General features: G+C 45.1%; 1 protein-coding gene across 3 annotated transcripts in view; it reads left to right on the top strand.

The window, feature by feature from the left end:
* ncam2a (neural cell adhesion molecule 2a) overlaps positions 1-22,964 on the top strand; it is a 104,739-nt gene that overhangs the window by 40,185 nt on the left and 41,590 nt on the right. For all 3 annotated transcript variants that reach the window (XM_085904851.1, XM_085904868.1, XM_085904889.1), the window contains exon 2: positions 22,616-22,690. In XM_085904851.1, coding sequence (XP_085760977.1) covers positions 22,616-22,690 — 75 coding nt within the window. The remainder of the gene's footprint in view (positions 1-22,615; positions 22,691-22,964) is intronic.

Here is a 22,964-nt window from a genome sequence, read left to right as displayed (position 1 = left end):
CCTTTTTTCTGCCATGGACTATCTTTTTTATAAAGACATGCATCTTATATACACATACATACATTTTATGAATACATGATCTACGCAGAGCAGTGAGTGTTTGCCAATGAGATGTGGCTTTTACCAATAAAAAAAATAAGGAAAAAATAAAAGACATTTCAAAAAAAATCAAGGTAACTAGAGGTTCAACATTTTATTTACATGTGAAACAAACAATAAAAAGGAAACGGCAACAGCGAGAAGACATTTTTTTTTTACCATAATGTTGAACGATATAATAATAATAAGGGGGGGGGGCGCTAACATAAAGGCAATTAATGGGGGGGGGGGGGATCAAATGTCTCACAGAACGCTGGTTGGCAACTTTCCTAGCTACAAACAATAGGTAATTCCAGTTAATTGGCCGGCAGTTCTATAACCTTCTGGAGAAAGAAATCAACCAATCCATTGTAATAGGAATTCAAACCTAAAAATGAGGACACGAGAGTGATGGAGGGTTGTTTACCTCTGCACACAAGTGAATCATGAAATTGCTTTGTTTGTCTACCTCCTCAGCTCAACTTCACATGGCACCAAAAGCAATTGCCTTGAACTTCTCTCAAAGACCCCCCCCCACCCACCCACCCACCCACCCACAGACACAAAAGCTGCATCTTCTGTCAATTAGTGGATTTGCACCACCAGTGATGCTCTGTGATTCTGTTTGTTATCTGCGGCGTGGAAATGTCCTGTTTGCTGTAATCGGGATGAATGTGTGGGTGCAACGTCTCTCAAAAACAACTTGCCCGCTGAGGACACAATTGAACACTCAGCCACCTCCTCATTTTGTGGATGCTGGTCGGATGAATGCTTTTGTTTTGCAGCTCTGTTAAGTTGGCCGCACCATCCGCAATCATTTACGGAGAGTCGATGCAAATCAAAAGGTCTGCTTTTATGAAGAAAATAGAAGACAATCACAAAGTGTCGCTGCTGCGCATCAAAACGTTTTGTTTCTCCGACATGGGGAGTGTGCGTTCTGGCAATAGCGAGTCAGGAGATGGGGGAGAAAACAAAATGGCACGAAATCATGAAGCCATACTGAAATGTGCCAGATAACAATCACTGCCCTGCCAACCAGTTAACATCCAGTGCAGGATAAAACATCTATTTTTGACCCAACACACACCGAAACCCAGAAATACAAATCTTACCAATTTTTCTTGTTGAATTGTGCTGCTTTTTGTCACTGTAGATTCTGGCGTGGACCAACAGCTGTGGCTCCGCCCCCTCTCTTTATTTTAGCTTTCGATTGTTATTAGTCAACTTTCTGTTGGTTTTGCGTTCTGCTGTTGTTTTTGTGTTACAAAAAAAGTGTGGAGCCTGCTTTTCTAAATTTGGTAGAACAAAACGTGTCTTTTTGCAATTTGTCTTTTAAGCTCGCTCCTCAGATGCTCACAATAATTTGCAGTAGATCAAGAATCTTTCAAATCATTTCGAATAAACTTTGTGGTTTGTAGATTATTTTGTTTTTTATTCTTTTTTCCATTCTCGGGGCTGTTATGCTTCACCTTCTCGAATCCGTGCAAAGTACCAAAGGCTCTTCTGCCGATCACCCATTGTACGGGAAAAACATGCTATTTCATTGACCGTGGTGTATTTTTTTCATTCTTTTGTGCTAGCGTAGCAACAATGGAGCCGACGGTACCCGCGCATACAAACGATACGTGATTGAGATGATAGAAAAAGACGAACCGGATCGAGCCCGTGGTGTTTGTCCGTTAAGATGTGCGAAAGAACGGTTAGAAAGTGTGGCGGCGTCGGTGGTTGTTGTCCTTAACGGAGACAAAATGGCTCCATTAGCGAGCCTTTTGTTGCCCAGTGAGCCCCTGAAAGAACAGCTTGTCCAGGCACCGCAGATCACCCAGATCAATCTGAGAGGGGGACCTGCGGTGTGTGTGTGCGTGTGTGTTTCTGCGGATATTTTCATGCAGTCTTCAAAGCTCTTCAGGGATGATTGTGGCGCATTTTGTCTCTGTGGCATTTGGCGAAGAAACAACCTGCCATTAAGCATCCATGACAGGTTCCTTCAACCTGCATTGATCATACTCAAACCTCCTTCACTCCAAGTTGTGTGTTGTATTGTATCATAGCTGACATAATGGAAGTCGGTAGTCACAGCGGCAGTCCTTCCTGGTTGGCTCAGACGTCGCCGACACTAGCTAGCGTGGGCTTAGCGCTCCCTTGATGTAGTAGCTTTCCGTTGTTTGACTTCAAAGATGGCTGGATGAATGAGCGCTAGCCCTCCCAAAAAAATAAAGCACACGACAACACTTTGAAGTTGAGCGTCATTCTTCCAACGTCTGACTGTTCGCACTTCCGAAGCCATGACTGTGAACTCGGGGCACTTTGAGGTTTTTGACCAGTTTTCAAATGCCGCAGCCTGAACGGGATGTGTCTGTTTTGTTGGGATGGATTTTTGCTTTTTTTTTTGCTCGTATGCATCACCCAATGGCCCTCAGCTAATCTTTCCTTTTTATCACCCAGAACTTCATTGCGCATGTATAATTGGAGGGAAATCAAGTATAGGCGAAATGGTTCAGCCCCGCCCCGCCCCGCACAAATGATCTTGTTACCACTTTTATTCATTGCGCAATGACATGTAATTAGAGCTGTTATTACTTGGCCTTTAGTCTCAGTCATTTAGAGGTGAGTACACTATCAATCCTCCCGTTTTTGTTTTTTTTCAGTCCCGAGCAACCCCTAAGGTTCTTCTCTTCCCTCAAATGAGGCTGATAAGAGCAGAACCTAGCCCCAACTCCTCTTGTCGTTTTCACCGAGGCCTCCTAATTATATGAGTAATTTCTCCCCATTTTCAGCTGAACACCCACAAATTGCTCCGGTCAGAGCCCAAAGACAAAAGGGATTTTATGATAATTAAGCGTAGTCGCTCATTTCACACTCTTTTCCTCCAACACGCAGAAGACATTTGTTTGAGGCAGCTGTCCCTTCATTCCTTTGTCTTTGTGATAGGTGACAAACAGCTTTTGGTGAACTTCATGCCTTCGGAATATAGACACCAATGACAAAAATAGACCTCCATTTTACATCTCAAGTGTCAAGATATTTGAATTGTTGGCATGCTTGCATATTTTTGAGTCCATCTGTCCGTCCCTTCTGGTCTTCCATTTTACACTGTAGGTCGGCGCCCACTGATGCAGTGTACCTTCTTCACAACGGCAACCAAAATGTTATTCTTTCAAAATAACAATATGAATGTAGTTTGCGTGTTCTATCATGGGCCAAGTTGTTGTTGTTGTTAGCATATTAGCCAGTTATTCTTAACTAGCGTAACATGCTAACGGTCGCTATGGCGGAACATAGAATATACACGAGCTAGTGACATTGGCCGCCAACACTGTTGTTGTCTTGTGGCGCAGCTCTTCAGCATTCACACAATGAATCAAATCAGCGATGATCATGACACGAGCATTTTCTCGCTTAGCATAACTCCCGAAGCCTGCCGACCAATGTGGGGCCGTACGTCTTCCCTCCCTCCCTCCCTCCCTCCCTCCGTCCCAGGCAGGGTGATGTATTCACTGGCTATGTGCGACTGGAGCTGATGGACTGTCGTGACCTTTCTCGGCCTGATAGCAGGCGATGAGCACGGTGGATCACTGGGCGGGCTCCGATCGATGTTTGGCCGTGAGACGGCAACGGCGTAACCGTTCAAATGAGCGTCCTGAGAAAAACAGCAGCCGTTGGAAATGGCTTGAATTTTTACCATTTTAGTGTGCTCAGATTGACATTTACTCGCCTAAACTCAGTCTTGACATGAAGTTGGGCTTGTTTGTTGGAGACGCGTTATAGAAATCTCAATGAACTCGCTTGCACACACGCACACACACACACACACACACACACACACACACACACACACATTTGGTGTGCCAAATTGAATGGATGGACTCAGGTGGAAGCATCGTCATTGTCCTTCAATACTCAGTCCCCGTGTGACCCAACGTGTCCTTGAGTTGTGCCATTGCTCTGTGAATGGAAAGACCATTCTAAAGGCATTTGACTGTTTTGAAGGGAGAAAAGCACCACGCCAATGAAATAGAGGGAGGATTATCAAAGCCAAACACCACGAAAAGCAACCCAATAGCCGTCCGTCTTCCCTACCGTGGCGTGATATCAAAATGGGTATAAATTATAGAAGAGGATGGCGGTGGGGGGGCATTCATCATTTTTCCCGCTGCGCGGAGGAGTATCGTTTCTCTAACTTGTGATGCTAATCTAGCAGAGAGCCAGCCGTTAATGAAGCAAATTACAGCAGCGAGGTGGCATGGATTTGGAGCGCTTGAAATTGCCACCCACCCCCAGATGCTCATCAAGCAATTCGCACTATTTGGATATCCATTTATGCTAAGCCTTTATTTTCGGACCCATTTTGGAAGCAAAAGATGCCAGACGCCATGCTCACCCATGTCCAATATTCAAATGACCAAATAGCATCCTAATTTAAAACACCGAATCAGAGTCACATGGCAGATCATTGAGTGTAGCACAAGGTTGAATGATGACAAATTGGCTTCGGGAAGTACGCGAGCGAGCGAGGGAAAAATGCCGTCTTTAGATTGCAGTTTGAATTCCTCCTCAAACACTGTTGACCAAAGCGTTTGCTCAGCCAGCCACCATCCCGCTGAAGCCAGCTGCACTCAAACTTTACTATACGCTGTAAATACATAATCATTCAATAAAAAATATCTGTTCAGCCTGAGGTTTATGATGCAGAATGACTGCAAGAGTAGAATTGTGGCTTTATCATTGCCTCGCTGTTAACATGAAAAGCAACGGATGATTTTGTTTTCACCCGCTAATTAGCATCTAGCTAGAGAATTCTGGTTGGGAGGATTTAGTAGCTTGAGCAGAAGGTTATTGCAGTCAGTCTTTCTCTGTTCAAATATCAATGTCGTCTTTCATTGAAGAAATCAATCTCATGAATGAACTTTAAGAATCATTTCATTAAAAGCTCGGATGTGTTATTCCCTACGGTTAGCATTTCCCGGGATAGCGTGAGGACGTTTTCCCTCCAGTTTGTTTTCCAACAAAAAAGCCTCCAAAAATAGCCGCTAATGTCTTTGGGCAATTTGCGTCTTGGGCTCTGATTTTTGATTATGTTTTTTTTTTTTCCCAGAAAGTTGTTCACATGCAAAGACTTTGAAGTACAAAATATCTCTTATCAACTTTTGCCAGCTGTGTTAAAGAAGTGTCGCCTTTAAGGTTGCTCACAATTGCTTTTCATCCATGTTAATCCTTCTTCATTGATATTCAATGAGCATGAGAAGTGCACATTACCCCAGAGGCCAGATTCATGTCCCTAAACAAAGTCAAACTTTTTTCCTCTGATGGATTTTTTTGCCCCTGAGGACTGCTCAATGATAGGGACATGCTTATCAAGTTTTCGACTAATGGCGCTCTCACTGATGAGCGCCACAGTTTTTTTCGCCCCCTTGAATAGCAGACGGCAGTCACGTCAGTCAGTGTCCTACAAATTGTGACATTTGCATTTACGTTGCCCAGCTAGCATGTAGAAAGCGCTTTCTATGAACCACTGATGCAAGAGTCTCTTGCCGGTCATAAAAGCAAAATGGGTGTGGGACGGACGAGACGACGGAGATGTTCTTTCGATAACTGGCGAGTGCCCAGTCTGTACTGCCTCACGGCCGGGGCTCCGATGATTCTTTTGGCAAAAGCCATCGGAGCCAAGTTGTCTCCATTGAATGGTTGGAGTCGACCGGAGGGAGGAAGACTCGAGGCTCATGGAAACGTTGCGCTGGCCAAAGACGAGGAAGAGGTCGTTTTGCCCATTCGTCTGCAAAAGGCACAATTGTTCTGTCAAGAGACGCTGTAGACCAGGGGTGCTCACACTTTTTCAACACGCCACAAAAATGCAAAACATAGAACTATTTTCAGATGTATTAAGGATTCTTTGTATGTACAATGTATGTTGATGTACCTTGCATAACTGAATCGGCCAATATTGTGCAACACACATCATAAATATTGCATTTTTTTGTAATGATGTGATGATAGGCTGACAATTTTTTCTTAACGTGGCGCTGCGATCGACCAGTACTGCCTTCGATCGCGATCGAAGTAATGAGCACCCCTGCTGTAGACTCATCTGAATGCTGCAATTTTTTTTCACCATCGGAGTGGAGCAGTCATTTAGACAGAGTAAACCAGGAGCAGTTGTATTAACCAACAGTTAACACAGGAAAAAAAAAATTCTAGCAGTGGTGTGGGAGGATAACTCAAATGAAATTCAAATTGTCGAGTGGGGTGGGGTATTATTCCTAGTGATCAAAATCATTTTCATATGGGTGGGGTACTTCGATTTTGATTGAGAAGCATGATCGTGCTGAGATTCATGCGTACGCATCAAATCATGCATCTGGCTGTTGTTTGCGTGTGTGTGTGTGTGTGTGTGTGTGTGTGTGTGTGTGTGTGTGTGTGTGTGTGTGTGTGTGTGTGTGTGTGTGTGTGTGTGTGTGTGTGTGTGTGTGTGTGTGTGTGTGTGTGTGTGTGTGTGTGTCTGTGTACGCTGTAAACACGAAAGCTACGCAAGTCTGTGTACATGGCTGTAATAGTTGTTAAATTCTTCAGGAATGATCTATCGCAGCATCGCCAATGTCAGTTAGAGTTCAGACTGTATCTTAATCCTCATCTGTCAAAGTCAGTGATTGCCTGAAGGGTGAAAAACATCTTTTGTTTGTTTTCTGGGGGGGTTCCACAAGTGGCAGAAGGTGGCATCAAACGTTAAAAAAAAAAAAAAAGCCCACAAATGAGACGGCCTTGGTCGGCCCGATGAAGGCCTTCTGCTTGATTTTAACAACATAATGATATGCTTTCGGTGCTATTTGTTTTGAAATATATTTTGGGATTCAGGCAAATGGCTCGCTGATAAGCACATGCGCTGACAGTGGTCTTGTCTTGTGTGTGCAAGATGATTGGAAATAGGGCTGTAGGACGCGTGGCAAGTCCAAGTCAGCATCTGGTTTGGGGAAATATTGGAAACACAAACGATGATATTAAAACACAGCAAATCAGATTGGCAAGGGAAAGAAAGCCATTTCAAAGTCGACAAAGCAATCCAAAAGTCTATCCAAACAATTTCTATAGCACTTATCTTCAATAGCATGATGGTTGCCAGTTGATAGGTAATTGTTGCCATTGTCTCAAGTGGAAGAAAAACAAAGCTTCAGGGCCCTCAAAGCAATCAATACTCAAGAATACAATAGGAGCAGTCCAAGATAGACTTTGCTCCCATGAGAAGTTGATCTTGGACAGCAGCATTTCTCCCAGTGGCAGGCCGTCGTCATGCTTTTTCTGCCGAGCTAGCGGCTAATATGTTAGCCTTACGTGGCTAGCCACTCAGACCTCCGCTACCAAGCCTAGCCTATCTAGCCCTCCGACATTAGCATCAAAACACACAAGATGTGAAGTGAGAAACATTATTCATCACAAACACCTGGTTAAAGGCCTTCACTGACCTTGAGGCTAACAAAGTGACGTTATGATGTCCAGCAATGTGCAGACTACAACTAACAAAGACTTCATTGTACCTTTGCGACCCTGCTGAGGATAGATACGAAGTGGTTCAGGAAATGAAAAATCAAGGTCATTCAAACCTACTGAAATACAAAATGGCTGCAACTTGTTCAAGCGCAGCATTGTCAAGCTATTGGAATTTTTTAATCATTGGCTTTAATTTGGCTTCTTGAAAATGTTTTCACATGTCTATTTTCACTCAAAGTATCTTGGGCCTGTTTTGATTTAAAAGTTGATGTGCATCGTTGAAATGTCACTGCTAAGTCCAAAATTCGGAGGGGTTTGTTCTTGCACATGCAATCCGCCATAATCTCGTGTCATTAGGAACATACAGGGTTGCTGTTTGCGCTCCAGTCCGTTGCCTCGGAAGGAGGCTGACGTGTCAAACGGAAAAGACACCAAAAGGAGACCTACTGATGGAGTCCTCCTGCGCAGGAGATTGAACAACTTAATGTCGTCATTTCAGCTTTGTGAAAAGATTGTAATTTTCCATCCAAATGTACCCTTCCCCGACAAACTCTCCCAAACCACTCTCCCAAAGCACGGGTTCTTCTTCTAGCTGCTATTTTCTATCCAATTGCTCAAATAAATGTGCCCGAAAGTAATAACATCAGAAAGCTCCAGGTAAGACACGACGAGGACAACAGAGCAGGTGCTCATCTAGACGTCAAAGGTCATTTTGTTTGTTTCGATGGTCTGCAGGTCTCGCGCACAATGTGTCGCGACATCCTCGTTCGCAGGCACATCATACTCTGTGTGTCTGTTCCTATTTGGGTGTATTGCATCTGAGGAATTGTGGCCAAATGTCCAAGTGCACTGGTGTGCTCTCAGCATGCGCCAATGAAGTCAGTTGTGTGTGTTTTGTCAGCGGAGACACTTTTGACAGTGCTGTGAGCACACTTGGCAGGATGCGGCAAGAGCGCAAATGGAGCTCGAGTGTTTCCCAGGTTAATTAAAAGATGATCCCGTCTCAGACATCTGGCTGGCTGGCTGGCTGCGAACTTGTCAAATCCTCTGAGCGGAGACAAGGCAAAGACTTTCCAAAGAAGAGGCAAGCTGGACGGCAGCGAGCCAGCCAGCGAGATAGAAAGCAACATCTCCAGAAGAGACGTATTGTGAACTCGGCAGACGCGTTCTCTCCGACATCTCGATTTGTGGCTTTGGCCGTGAAGAAGAATGGAGATGTCTGCTTTTCTGTAAACTGCCATACCGGGGCGGTGCTCGTCTTGATACGTCTCGTACCTTTAGTTTGCTAGCGGGAATCCTTCGCTCTTGTTTGCTGCTGCTGCTGCTGCTGCTGCTGCCGCTGGTTCTTCTGATTGTCTTTACTGGCTACTTGTTCAGTATGTACACATGTCTGTCTGTGCTTCTTTCTTTCTGTCTGTCCGTCTCTGTCTTTCTGTCTCGCTCAAGTCGAACATTCTTTGTTAATGGCTGCAAATAGGTATTGTGCCGGTATCTTTTTACAATCCGGTAAAAGCCCTTTGTGGTGTTTTCACTTGAATGGCCACAGTAATTTCATCTCTTTTTATTTGAATGCAACCATGTGTGATTGAATGTTAAGTATATTTTGACTTTTTTTTTTTTTTTGCATTTCAAATGCAAGGATAGGTCTGATTATGTGTGCTTGTCAAAGAAAGCAGTGATTTGATTTGATTTGATTTGATTTGAAGTTATCCGCAAGTTGGAGGCTTTGGCCGCTTCCGTTTTTCTTGCATTAATATCGCCACGGAGGACTTGTCAATGAGGGCAGAAATTGCAAATGCCAACACGTATTCCTCGCGGTCTGTGTCTTTATGCACTCCCGTTTGAAAAATGTCCCTCAGTACAAAAAGAAGAACCTTGCAGAGTGGAGATAGCGACTGCCTGCCGATAATGGCCATCTCGCGGTAGCCCAAAGAGCCGTGACAGGGTGCTTTTACCGGCCGGCTCTGTGCCCATGATAAAGGCGGCGGTGGCGGCGGCGGCAGTGGCGGAAGCGGGCCATCTCTGTCTTTTGAGAATTCACTCGTGGCACCGCAACATGAAAGTGCTCCTGAAAATACACATCTGAGGAAATGTAATTCCGCTGAAGAAGGACAAAACACAGACAAGGTTGTATGAGCCGTAAATTTCAAAATGATGGAGACCAGCACTGTGAGAATTGGATAACTTTGGTCTTGGGCGGGGAATAGGGAACTAAACCAGTGGAACTTGGCTGGGAGCACATCCTTCAGAGTCACTTTTACAAGTATGGACTGCGAGGGTGGCATAGGTCACACGCCAGAGAACCTCCATTCAAGAAACAGCATGAGATGCTTAGCTGCAGTACAACATCCCACCCACGATGGTTCGGATAATAGAAACTCACATTATTTATTTATTCATCTTATTTTATTTATGTATTGGATGATGGATGGTTTTTATAAGCTCCGATAAGGAGAAACTCACATCAATTTTACGATTCTAATTGTTATTTATATCTATATATATGTATAGCATTTTTTTTTTTTATTATCGATTTATTTCAGCGAGCTCGGCAGGAATCTAACCATCTTGATCATTTGGATAAGGTAGGTTGAGGAGGGAAAGAGCAAAAACATGCAGTATAGAGCCTCTCGAGGACCGGATTTTGACACCTCCCTGTATTTTAGCGTCTCTGGTAAAATCGAATGTTTGATCACTTGGCCCACTTCAAGTGAATTTCAAGCAAGCAAGCAAGCGAGCCCTGTGGAATTAAGCTGAGTTGAAGTTCACAGTCCCTACCGACCTCTTGACCATTTGTGCAGTTTGAACCTGATTATCTCTCGCTCATCACATCTCTCTCTTAATATACAGCAGCTTTTACTTGATCTCCACTCCAACCTTGATCAGTGCTTAGCTGAAATCTTTCCCACAGAATAATTGTGGATCATTTGTTCATATTCATCCGAGTCTGTGTAAGTGAGACTCTTGAAGGCGCCCGCCCGCCCGCCCGCCCGCCCGCCCGCAGTCTTTTTCAAGGACTTTCAGTCACTTTTGGTCTGCTCCTATCCATTTCACACAGATCTTTCACTTAATGGCTTGCTGAAGCAGAAGGCGCGGCTGGGAGTTAATGGTCGGCAGGGTTAGCGTCTCTAATCAAGGTCACAGTCCCAAACGCCATCAGGCGCTTGTGATTTATGAGTCAGCACTGCTCCACGGAGTAAGTCTTTCTTTCGCTCTTTTTTTTTTTTTCTTGAACTTCTGCCTGTGCAGTAATGAATTAATTTCCCATCAGCTTTGCTTGTGCTGACTGCCTCAAATCCCCCAATTAAATTAGCAAATGTATTCCCCCCCAAAAAATACCATAAAAACTAGCAGTTTCAATTCATTTAGAAAGTGGAAAAATATATTAGAGCCCAGGGGATTCTTTGGATTCTTAATCCAATTACTTGGCTTGACTTTTTTTGTATTTGGATCACGAGTGTGTGTGTGTGTGTGTGTGTGTGTGTGGGGGAGGGTTGAAATATCAGTTGCTTCAAGAGTTCTAGTGTTTCCCATTATGTTAGCATGAAGCTAGCAGACTAAAAACTTCATCATTCAGCACTCGTACCTCAAAGTTGCTTCAAGAGTTCTAGTGGTTCCCATTATGTTAGCACGAAGCTAGCAGACTAAAAACTTTGTACTGATTCCACGATGTGAATTGAATTCATTGCCATCATTCAGCACTCGTACCTCAAAGTTGCTTCAAGAGTTCTAGTGTTTCCCATTATGTTAGCATGAAGCTCGCAGGCTAAAAACTTTGTACTGATTACACGATGTGAATTGAACTCATTGCCATCATTCAGCACTCGTACCTCAAGTTTGTTTCCAAAAGTCAAAATGGGCGCATTAACGGCCCATTTCTTGAAATATGAGTGATTGTTTTTTTTCCCCCCCCCATTCACAATCACATCTCAGTATGTCTTCATCCCGCCTGTTGTACTTCTAGATATGCTTGGGGATGTCATTGTCTATGTTGTCTCCAATCCCATTTTTCTTTGGCTTTCTCTCTATTCCCTGCACATCCCTAATTGCTGTTTTATCCCCCCCCCCCTGTGAATCCATTATATTCCCCTGTTTATAGTTAACCTTACGGTAGTAGAGCTCTGACTAGTCCTGCCAATTTGCCAGCAAGCCATTGATGTTCACGGCACACTTTGATGCTGCGACTTCAATGCGAGTCTGCTGCTGCTGCTGCTGCTGCTCCTTCTCAAAGATGACTTCTCGTCAGTGTTGCTTTTCATCTGGAATAAACCGGCGTAATGGTCTGTTTAAATTGAAAGCAGAACAAAGTATCAAGGGATGAATGATTTGCTCTGCAATGCACTGTTTGCTGTTTAAACATGTGCGTGCCAGCTACTTGCCACCCTGAAAATATTTCCAAAGGCTCACAAGGGCCATCAGAGCTAGGATGGATGGCACTTGCAGACCACTGCCAAGGCCAATCAAGTCTACCTCCATCTATTATAGACGATGACATATGATTGAGTTGTCAAATTGTCCAAAATGTTCCCCAAAAATCTTGCCCACTCTGCTCCTTTTGTACAAAGGTGTGCATTTTCTGATCAATAACAAAGCTGGCATTTTGAAAGTTGACCTCATACACAAGACTCCAAACTTTGTGAAAGGAAAGAGAAAAAATACAAATAAAAAATGCCGCATTTTTCCTGTATGGCGCCAGGCACTATGAGGCGGACCCGAATAAAGCAGCCACCACCGATCAGCTGCAGAGTGAATTCTTTTGCTGGCTGGACGAGTGGATGGATGGATGGATGGATGGATGACCGATGGATGGATGACCGATGGATGGATGACCGATGGATGGATGACCGATGGATGGATGACCGATGGATGGATGGATGGATGGATGGATGGATGGATGGATGGATGGATGACCGATGGATGGATGGATGGATGACCAATGGATGGATGGATGGATGACCGATGGATGGATGGATAGATGGATGACCGATGGATGGCTGATGGATGGGGCAAATAAATGATGCAAAACTCTACTGCGGAAAATGACCAGGCAAGCTTTAGCTGCTATGGGTATAAACCAATGGAACATCCTTGCAAAGAAGTTTTGAGCATGCAAGCCGGCAGCACCTCGTCAAAGTATTCTGCAGGGTGTTGTTCAGAAGCACTCGGAGCAAGCCTTTGCTTTATATGACAAACAAGCTTGTGTGTTTTAGGAGTTTTGAAGGTCAGTGTGATTTATCTTGATTCCAGCATCAGTGTTTACGACCAGGTGCTCGGAGGCTAGATATTGCGCTGCGCCCAGGCCAGGCATCTGCACACTTTGCTGCTGTGTTTACTGCACATCATCTTTTATTTCAACAGCAAAAACAGAAGTAGTCTCGGGACCCTGGGGGAGAGAGAGAGAGAGAGAGAGGGCCGGCGGGAGGAGGGGGCGCTTGCACCCGTGGGACACTGGTTTGCCGTATATACGGTACATCGCCCCTGCTTCGGCCGAGATAACTTGCCGAGCGACGGCTCTGTTATCTGAACGTGCCTTTCGCTAGGTGTTTACAGCTGCTCTTCTGCCCACATCACTCAGGAGCCTAGAAATACTCCACGGTAATAAATTCTCACTATCACACCAGGCATGAGTCGCCGTTTGCTGCAGCAGATTTAGCGGCAGCGCGAGACTCGAATGAATTCGGCCGGCCGGCCGGCCGGGCATCAAGTCCGTCCAAGCGGCCAGCGCTATGGCCGCAGTGCTATCCATAACGAGCCTTGGGGGGGCTGCTTGCTGTGCGCGTCTTGGACCTGTAATGAAGGAGTCCAAGGTCCCGGTTACTTAATGAGGTGTTGGAAGTTGCCGACTGGACCGACCGGGGTCAGCGCTGGAAAGTGGCTCACTTTTGAAATGCACTCAACACGCTGGGTGGGAGGGAGTGTTTGGACTCCATCTGCGCAAATAATGAAAGATTTGTAGATGGCAGCCGGCCTTGTGAAAGCTTCCACGATCAAACCTGCCTTTTGCTTACTCTGGCGCAGGGATTTGATCTCCTAATCATCACTTTCGTGACTTTGAAATTGCCTTCAAATGGATGAAAACGGGTCAAGGTGTCAGATGAACTCGGACGTGACCGGCCGGCGGGCATTTGTTTCTCCAGAAAATGACGTCTTGCGTATCTACCAATGGAGTCTTTTGGCAACCTTCTCCTTCAGCACTTATCACAGTTGCCTCAACGACAGTGTGCAGCCATTTTGAGCGTCTTCCACACGCTTGCGTTCGGTATTCCCTCGACTGTCTTCTGGCGGAAGATTTCATCCAGATCATTGCGAGCGACACAGATCCTCATTAATTGAGCAATGCGGACGTGCGTGTCTCTTCCTCGCTCTCCGTTTATTGTTTTGCAGCATCCACCAGACCTCGGTCTCCTAATCCGCCGTGCGCTATGAAATTATATTTACGGATGATGAAAGAGAAGTTCTCCATGCGGATCCAAGCAAATAGCTGGATGTGGTTGTTATCCGTGAAATACACGCGGAACTGAAATAGGGTTCATGTTTTAATCATCTGGGTAACCAAGAGGAAGGAAAAAAAAAAAAAAGCCCCTGGACTACTTTGGACCTGCCTCTTCTATTCAATGTGACAAAGCCTCTGACTGATTTGCTTTGTTGCGAAAAGTGCCAGAAGCTCATTTTCAAATTGAGTGAAAAAATATAAATCATCAACATTTGCACTGCAAGAGCAAATCTAACTGATTTGGAAGCTAAATGTAAAGCCGCAAGGCGTATGTATACCTATTGACCATTCACAGCGGATGCTAGTGGATTATTGCTTAGTGGTTCGGCCTGAGGCGGGTTCAAAAGAAAGAAAAAAAAATCGAACCATGACAGACAAAATTTCAATTTGCTTTTGAAACCTTGGGCACGACAGCGGAACCCTCACTCGGCAGACTTCTGGCTTTTTTTTCTTTGACTCATAAACTGGTCAGAAACGGCTGTCTTTTTTTCACGATGCCAGGCCGACCGCTTCTTACTGAAGAAACGGAACAACCTTTTTCTCTTGTTAAAAAAAAAAAAGAAAGATAACGCCTAACTTACTAAGATAGATTCCGTGCTTATACTGTCACGCAACACGCCGTTCTGTGTGTTTTGAAAGGTTGGCCATAATGCTCGAAAATGGCAGCCAGTACTGTGCTTTGGAAACTTGATCAAATTGAGGGATGATCAAAACAAAATAAAGAAATCTTGTCTGCTTGAGTGCAATCACCAAATGATTACTGAACACAGTCTTCAATTTTAAAAGGGAACCAATTGGACTTCCTCCTTCCCCTCCGCTGACCTTCCTTGGCAAACCCGAACCAGATTAGAAACAAGAATTCTAATGAAGTCGTGCTCCCTCGTCCACATTCTTGAAATAACTACCAAGCATCACAACCACATCAACATGCTAACGTATAGCCTGGGCATTAGCATAAAGACCCATTTTCATCAGGAACCCCGCCCCGCGTCTAATGCTATTGATTTTCAGCTTTGGCTTGATGAATATGAGAGTATTCATTTCCCCGCTGGTTTGAATTTGCAGCCTCCACATTCACCGTACGTAACCGCATCCATCTGCGACACTGACACCCGGCAACTTCCGGTCAAAAGCAAGCTACCCATTCACATAATAGCGCTAGCACGTTGTCCCGAGCCTTTGACGCATTCCTCCCAAAGTGTCTGTCGAGACCTCAACATGCAGGAATCCATCCGGTTTCTATGGAAACAAAAACCATCTTAAAGCCACATTGGTGGGGAAGAGTCGAATAGAGAATCTTTTGGAATGAGCTGAAAGTGTGAAAAGCAGGAAGCCACTGGCCACATTACAACGCTCGAGAAAAAGATTCAATTCAAGTAGTGCGTGCGCTTTTCCAGATAGCGGCGCCTCCTTTTGATTGACACTTTCAAAGATGTGTTCAGTTAACACCCGGCCTACCCAAGTGCTTTCAAATATTCAATTCTATACTTGTTATATATTATAGGCCGGTAAAATTGCCCATCCTCTTCCAGCCGCATTCACAAATCTATCAATTGTGCATCGTATTGAAAGCATTTCAAGCTTTGTGCATTGCTAGCGTGGACCCCTCAAATCTCATTTGTGCCCTACAGAAAGGATGTTTTGGGCTCATGTGCACAGTGTAGAAAGAGCAGCTCAAATTCAGCCAAGATGCACCTGCAGGATGCATGTTGACACAAACTTAAAACAACCAAATGGAGCAAGTGAGGGAAGAAGAGCTGCAGGCAAACGTGGCAGAATAACACACTTAGTGTGAATAATTAATCAGGCTGCATTGATAATGATGGTGAAACTGCAGCTCATTAACAGCGAGGGAGAAATGAAAAGAAAGCTCCAATTTGGCTCTCTGTGTCATTTACCGGAAAAGCGCGACGTTTCATGTCGAGCGAGCGACTGCTGCAACTGTTAAAAGAGATCCATACATTTGATAGGTTATTAGGAAGGACGGCCGGCGGTGATGTTGCTCTTTAGGGCCTGCCTGGCTGCCTGCCTGGCTGCCTGCCTGGCTGCCTGCCTGGCTGCCTGCCTGGCTGCCTGCCTGGCTGCCTGCCTGCCTGGCTGCCTGCCTGGCTGCCTGCCTGGCTGCCTGCCTGGCTGCCTGCCTGGCTGCCTGGCTGGCTGTCTGCCTGGCTGTCTGCCTGGCTGCCTGCCTGGCTGCCTGCCTGCCTGGCTGCCTGCCTGGCTGCCTGGCTGGCTGCCTGGCTGGCTATTATTTGCCAGGGTAAGGTTTATTTTGAAACGGACCTTCGTACCACATTGACGGAACGAGGCATAGCATGAATTGTCTACTCAGTGGTAAACATGATTGGAATGTAAAAGTCATCTTAGCAACCGTGTATAATACCAACTTCATTGTTTGCACGAAGCATTCAGAGTCGAGCATTTCAGTGTTTTTCCGCAGCGGCAAAATGCCAAATGTGAGCATTGGCCCATCAGCTCCAAGACTGGTGACATTCTCCATTCCCGCCCACCGTGCCATTGGTGGCGGCTCGCAAGTTACCATTTTGCCCAAAACGTGGACAAATGGATGTTTGAGATGGCGCGAGGTGCCTCACACGGATGAAATGAAAGCTGTCCTCTGTGGGGAAGAGCGAGCCACAAACGTATCAAAGTGGAATAGGCTTGAACGGGATCAGACAAACGGCAATAAATGTTGCTCATTAAGTCACAGGAGCAGAGATGGAAATGAACGGTGGGGCTGTTTGACACCCTGTCCTTCCTCTCTAATTTAGACAGGAGTCACTTGCTTTTAGCATTCTCTTTTATTAGCCTTTTGGTCTTCTCGCTGACTTTGCGGAGCCGGACTGTAAATTAGCGCCTTTGTGTGAACTGCCAGTCATTTCCTTTGCGCGCTCACCGAATAGCAACGACAACGACAGACTCGGCTGACACTTTTGTCTGAAAGTTCTCATCTAATCGTTCCTTCCCGTACTCTAGTCGGCTTAATCAAATTCTGCTTCTCGTGTGAACGTTATTGAAAGCATTTCATTTGCCAATTAGCCAGCTGTTCCCCAGTTAAATAATGAATATGCTAATTTTAAAACTGGGGGGTATGTTGTCTTTTGAGTTGCAGCAGTAACAATTATACAACTCGGAAATATCAACGCTGGTGTGTGCGCGCTTGGATTTTTTTTCCCTTTCCATGCGGCAGGCAGTCTAATGAGCTCCAAAACAAAAGCTGTATCCAAAGTTGTGAAGACAATACCGCTTCCTGTCTGAGTTGTCATTGTTATTCAACAGCGGTGTAGAATTGCACGCCGTACTTTTTTTCCAGCCGGCAAAATAAGGATATTACAATTTACACATGTCGTGCATAAGAGCCCTTGTGGGGGTGCACGTAATGATGTATACTGTGCATGCTAAGAAGAAGAAAACAACATCAAAGTTACGTCTGGTGGCAGTGTGCGCGCACACGCACACGCACACGCACACACACACACACACACACACACACACACACACACACACACACAGACTGCTGTCATCCATCAGCACACGCATGAGAATTGGCATGTGAGCACAGTGACAGATGCTTCCTCAAATGCTTCAAGCAAAATTCAGATGCACTCTGCTGGATTAATACGCACGTCGCGTCGCTGGAAAATCTACCATCTCTCGGCCTGTTAATTACGAGCGTCAGCCACCCACCCACCCAGGCGTGCGCTTTGATACGTGATTTATGAGCACAGGTTGGCAAACAACTTCCAAGTGCAACGTAGTCATGAATGAAAATGGGCAGAGAAAAATCAATGTGGACTTTGGTGGCAAATTCCAGGGCAATGTCCAGCAAGCAGCATTTCCATCTGCATTTGTCTGGAAATGATTCAGTCATCGTAAATCTCCAATTGTTTTTGCCGCCCAGAGGCAAATGTCCAAAGTGAACAAAACAAATGGATTTGTATCTTCACGCGGCCATCGTTTGCAACGCTGTCCGAGGAAGGAATTTATTAATATTTTCGCTGGTGCGTTATGACACCATTGCACCCAACGCTGGCATCCGGCGGTCGGCCGACCGACCGACTTGCTTGGCCGACAGTTCTGTCAGAGGGTGAGCAAGAGACACACGATGTCATTCCAAATAGAAAGTAAAGAGCTACTGGTGACGCAATGAAGCCATAGGTGGATTCAACGGGGAATGAGTCAACCAACACACTTGTTAAGTGGCTAAAATCCTGACATTTTCATCCCAATGGATTGACTGCATTGCAGTGGCATGAAAAGTTACATTCCGGAATGTTCCCAATAGCAGCACCGTTTACCCCTCTGGAATGGTCATGGCGCCACCCATCCAGAAACCAGGAAGCAGTCTGCCAACCGATGGATGAAGAAATGCGAAATCATTTTACATGTCAAGTCCTGAAAGGCATGACTCCATCCAGCACATCTGATGCTGGCCTCCATTTTTACAGTCTTGACCAGATGAATCCCATTTTCCCATTGAAAGAAATCAAAGAGCATTTCTCCATTCATAACCCCAATGAAACTGTTTTGAATATGAACTCTATTGTATTGTAGTCGATAAAAACATGCAGTAATAGAATAATATCATGAATTCAACGGTTTGCGCCGCCGCATGATTCATTCATGGCGCGGCTCCTTTATGGTATCTTAATTAGAAAGGTAGAAGGCCATTCCAACTGCACAATAGTCCTGTTTATTATTGTTTTTTGCCAAGGATACAGTATGCCTTTGAGTTGTCCTTTTGTTGTCTCATTTTTCATTTCAATACGTCTTGCCTGAATTGGCTCCTTTCACCTCAGAGCCTCTTTTCTCCAGGCTGGAGGGCCACGGCTAACCTCCTCTTTGTGCCTGGATTAGATAATGCCACTGGCAGGGTAGGAGCAGATCGTAACCTCTTGTGTTCTTTTCAGCCGGCAAAATGTAGGTAGCCAGCAGAAAGAGATCTCTTTTTGCGCACTGAGATGGACATTTGGAAATACAAACACAAAATGTTGCGCTCTGGTGTTTACAAGAAGTCAAAGTGTACTTGGGGACTCTTGCAATTGTCAAAGTGAGTCTGAGTAGCCTGCTACTAAAAACAACACGCTTGGTCCCGGCGGATATACGGAAGAAGAGTTTTGTGGCGCTTGTGCCTGGAGACAGCCAACTTATAGGTTATTACTCGGTGTAGTCTTTTGTCAACAGAAGAAGCAAACACACAGAGTTATCGTGAGTGAGGCCGACTCGCTCGAGAAGGTCATGGTGGACGACCCCCGGAGAAAATACACCCCGCTCGGCTCTATTAGCCAGCACTTTGCGCTGCAATTTGCATTGGAGCGCCGCAGGGTGTGTGTGATGTCGGATTCAATAAGTTTGTCTTGAAAAATGGATTGTCGCACATGTCGGATTAGCAGATCCTGCCTTGAAGCCCTTTGGCTTTTATTACTGAATCTATCTTCTCAGTCAGTCCACGCCACCTCCTCCTCCTCCCGCCGTGCGTGGCTCTACGCGGTTGCTCTGTAAAATCGATGTTTGCGTGAATGGCGGGAAGTAACCCCCTCCCCTGCCCCCACCCCATTGGATTTTTTTTTTTTCTTTGTAGCCAACCGTGTACGAGTCTGTCAGGCCTCCCATCTCCGACCATTAAAAAGAGAAACGTCAATGGGAAAAGTAATCGTCCCGAGACGTGCCATTCACCGTTTTGGGGTTGTTGTTTTTTTTTCGCTATTCATTTTTTGTCAGTTTGAAGGTAGCGGTCCCGAATGGTTGACCATATGAGATAAAGCGCTGGCTAATGACCAATGTAGGCCACATGCGGGTGAGAAAATGAAACGGTCATGGAGCAGAGAGATATGAAAAATAACTATTAGATTAGGTACAGTGGCAGACAGGGGAAAAAAAAGATGGGACAAAAGCATTATTGTGCACCTGCGGACTCCGGGCTTCTTGGCTTTCCATAAATATGAACACAATATCCAAGCAAATGGGATTTTTCTTCAAGGGGTGAAAAGTGCTTGTCCTCACTTTGGCTCCAAATTCCTTCAAGTTCATTTGGCCAGCAATCGCTGACCTCAATTCTTGTTTACGTTTTTGGCAGAAGGGTCTTTTGGGAAAATTCATTATCTGTCATTATCTTGCTGCCTGCTTCCTAACGCGACAATAACTTCAAGGTTGTGGTACGAAATCAAAGCAAATAAGAAATAAAACAAAAGGAGTTGATGCTTGCTGGGTTAATTAGGCTAAGACAAGAAAGCACAAGTGACAGCTGACATTGCAAGTAGAAAGAGCTACTTATGCAAAATGTCACATTAACTCCGACGTGCGTGATCATCTTCGTTCCATTTCTTGCTATATTTCTATTCATATCTCAGCCAGGAGGTTTGTTTGTAGCGCCTCCTTTTATCTTCTTTCGTCTTTGTTTCTGAGCATTAATGACAGTTTGACGCTCCCGATGAAGAAAATATTTGCTCGGTAATGATGATAAAAGCCCACCTCAACGTGTGATGACAACAGTGAAAGCAAACGCTCGAAATTAATTAGGCGGCGACTCAAAATATCGCCGCATTTATTGGAACTAATCACGCTCGTAGGGTTTTAATTTCAGTAATTCAACAAATTAAACAGGAAAAAAAAAATAAAGTTTCATTTCCACTCCAGGCGCCTCGGAGGATGATGAACTTTCATAGACTCAGACCTCCAGGCTCATTTCATTAATTAACCGACTCAGCTGCTGTGATGAGCCAGAAATTCCGACATAAAAATAGAGTTGATAACTGTGAAATCTTCGAGGGAGGGAGGGAGGGAGGGAGCATTGCCACCGGCCTGCTTTTTCCTTCGCTCTTCAAAAAAAAAAATAATCATAAAAAAACGAGAGAGAGATTTGCTAGTATTTTGCTACTTTGTTAACATACTTGTGGCTTTACCCTCGATTGGGATACGATTATCGAATATAAGTGCTTCTCTGTTGGCCATTTTTCATTCTTATTTTGGGATTTATTATATAGGTATATATAATTTGGGGAATTCTCTTTGATTTTTCATTTGCTTTTTGCAAACATGACATTTTATCAGGCCAATCTTCAGAAATGTAGTTTCCCGTTGCGCATCTTCTGCGTGCATCCATCCATCCATCCATCCATCCATCCATCGCCTGTACTCACTCACTGACTCAGGCACTGACGGCCGCAATGATTCTCTTTCATGGAGGGCAGCGTGGGTTGCTCAGACCGCTGACTGCCTGCACGCTGGGCTCCGTGAAGGCCCTTCACTAAAGGGCAACAGAGCGTCCAGCAGCTTTAATGGACTGGCTCCACTAGGAGCTGTCGTACTCAGCGGGGTCAGTTCATCCAGCACAATGTCCAGTCAAAGAATAGTCTTGGCCAAGATAGCTGGAAAGATGATCCTGGAGCGTGCTGAGACACGCCTGGATGAAATGGGGGGGGAAATTCTGTTTTTCTTCATTGATCGTTCGTCTCTCAATAATGCACATTGTTGACCACTGTGTTGTACACAAGCTCAGCGTTTGTAACTTTTTTTTTTCTTTTTTTTTACTGGAATAGTCTTTATTCGCAGTTCAAACATCTCAAGGTTGTCGTTTAATCAAAGCAGGTCTTTTGAGAAGTACTAAATAGCATTGATAAGTTCCCGCCAATCTCAACACCAGTTTATCTTCTTTGTCCATACAATACAGTGTTCTGTGTCCCTCTACTGCCCCTTGTATGTTGGCAGCCGTATATCACGGTAATTCCGAGAGTCACTTTGCTTTTGGCTACGATGGAGAGTTAATCACCACTTGAGTATTATTTATTCACTGTGAGCGTATTACCTCTTGAAAAAAGAAGGGGGTGGCTATAATCAAGAATGACTCGCAGCTCATCCTGGCTGTTGCCATGTAAACACTTCTTTCATTGTCTTCTGCATTTTGGCAAGGTTTCTGTCTCACTGTGGTGAATGGATGTTCACTCAACCGTCTTATGCCCTGACATTGATAAGCTCTCTATTTGTGTTGTCATTCTAATCAGCTCAGCCTCACAAGGTTTTTTGGTTTTTTTCCCCCTCACCAACAAATTGGTAGTGATACCGGTCTATTTGCGACTTCATGTACACTACTGTTAGAAATGTCGGTATTTCTAAAATTGCTATTTTTCAATGAGGATGGATGGATGGATGGATGGATGGATGGATGGATGGATGGATGGATGGATGGATGGATGGATGGATGGATGGATGGATGGATGGATGGATGGATGGATGGATGGACGGACGGACGGACGGACGGACGGACGGACGGATGGAAGGACGAACAGATGACATTAAACTAGGAATACACTTTATCCAATGTTAATGTGGTAAATGACGATTCTAGCTGCAAACGTGTTTTCTTAATGCAATATCTACATAGGTGTGTAAAGGCCCGTTTCCAGTAACCATCCTTCCAGTGTAGTCCGTTGTGTTTGCTAATTGTGTTAGAAGGATGAGTCGAAAAGCCTTGAATGTTTGCGTTCCCGGCAAATGCCTTCAAGTGTTTTACAACGTATAATCAGCTCAGTATTTCTCTCTCTTCTTTCCTCTGTCTGTGTGTCACAGCTCTCCTGCAGGTTTCCATTTCTTTGAGCAAGGTGGAGTTAAGTGTCGGAGAGTCCAAGTTCTTCATCTGCACAGGTAGAAAACGCCCGCCCGCCCGCCCGCCCGCCGCTGCTGTGTGTTTGCATGCGTCGTATGTTTGGAGACTGGCACAGTTCTGTTTGTTCTTTGAATGAGAGCTCCATGCTCCCCATATGGTGAGTGAGATTTGGACCCCGCTCCCCCTCCCTCATAGTTCCCCTTCTAAATGGTCATCAAGAGAGTCCGGCGCCGGCAGCTCCGAGCCGCCTCCCTCCCTCCCTCCCTCCCTCCCTCCCTCCCTCCCTCCCTCCCTCCCGCTGTTTGCCAGCCA

The sequence above is a fragment of the Syngnathus leptorhynchus genome, chromosome 1 (assembly GCF_054491065.1).
Source record: "Syngnathus leptorhynchus isolate UIUO chromosome 1, UIUO_Slep, whole genome shotgun sequence".
NCBI lineage: Eukaryota > Metazoa > Chordata > Actinopteri > Syngnathiformes > Syngnathidae > Syngnathus > Syngnathus leptorhynchus.
This window is presented reverse-complemented; position numbering and strand designations above follow the sequence as displayed.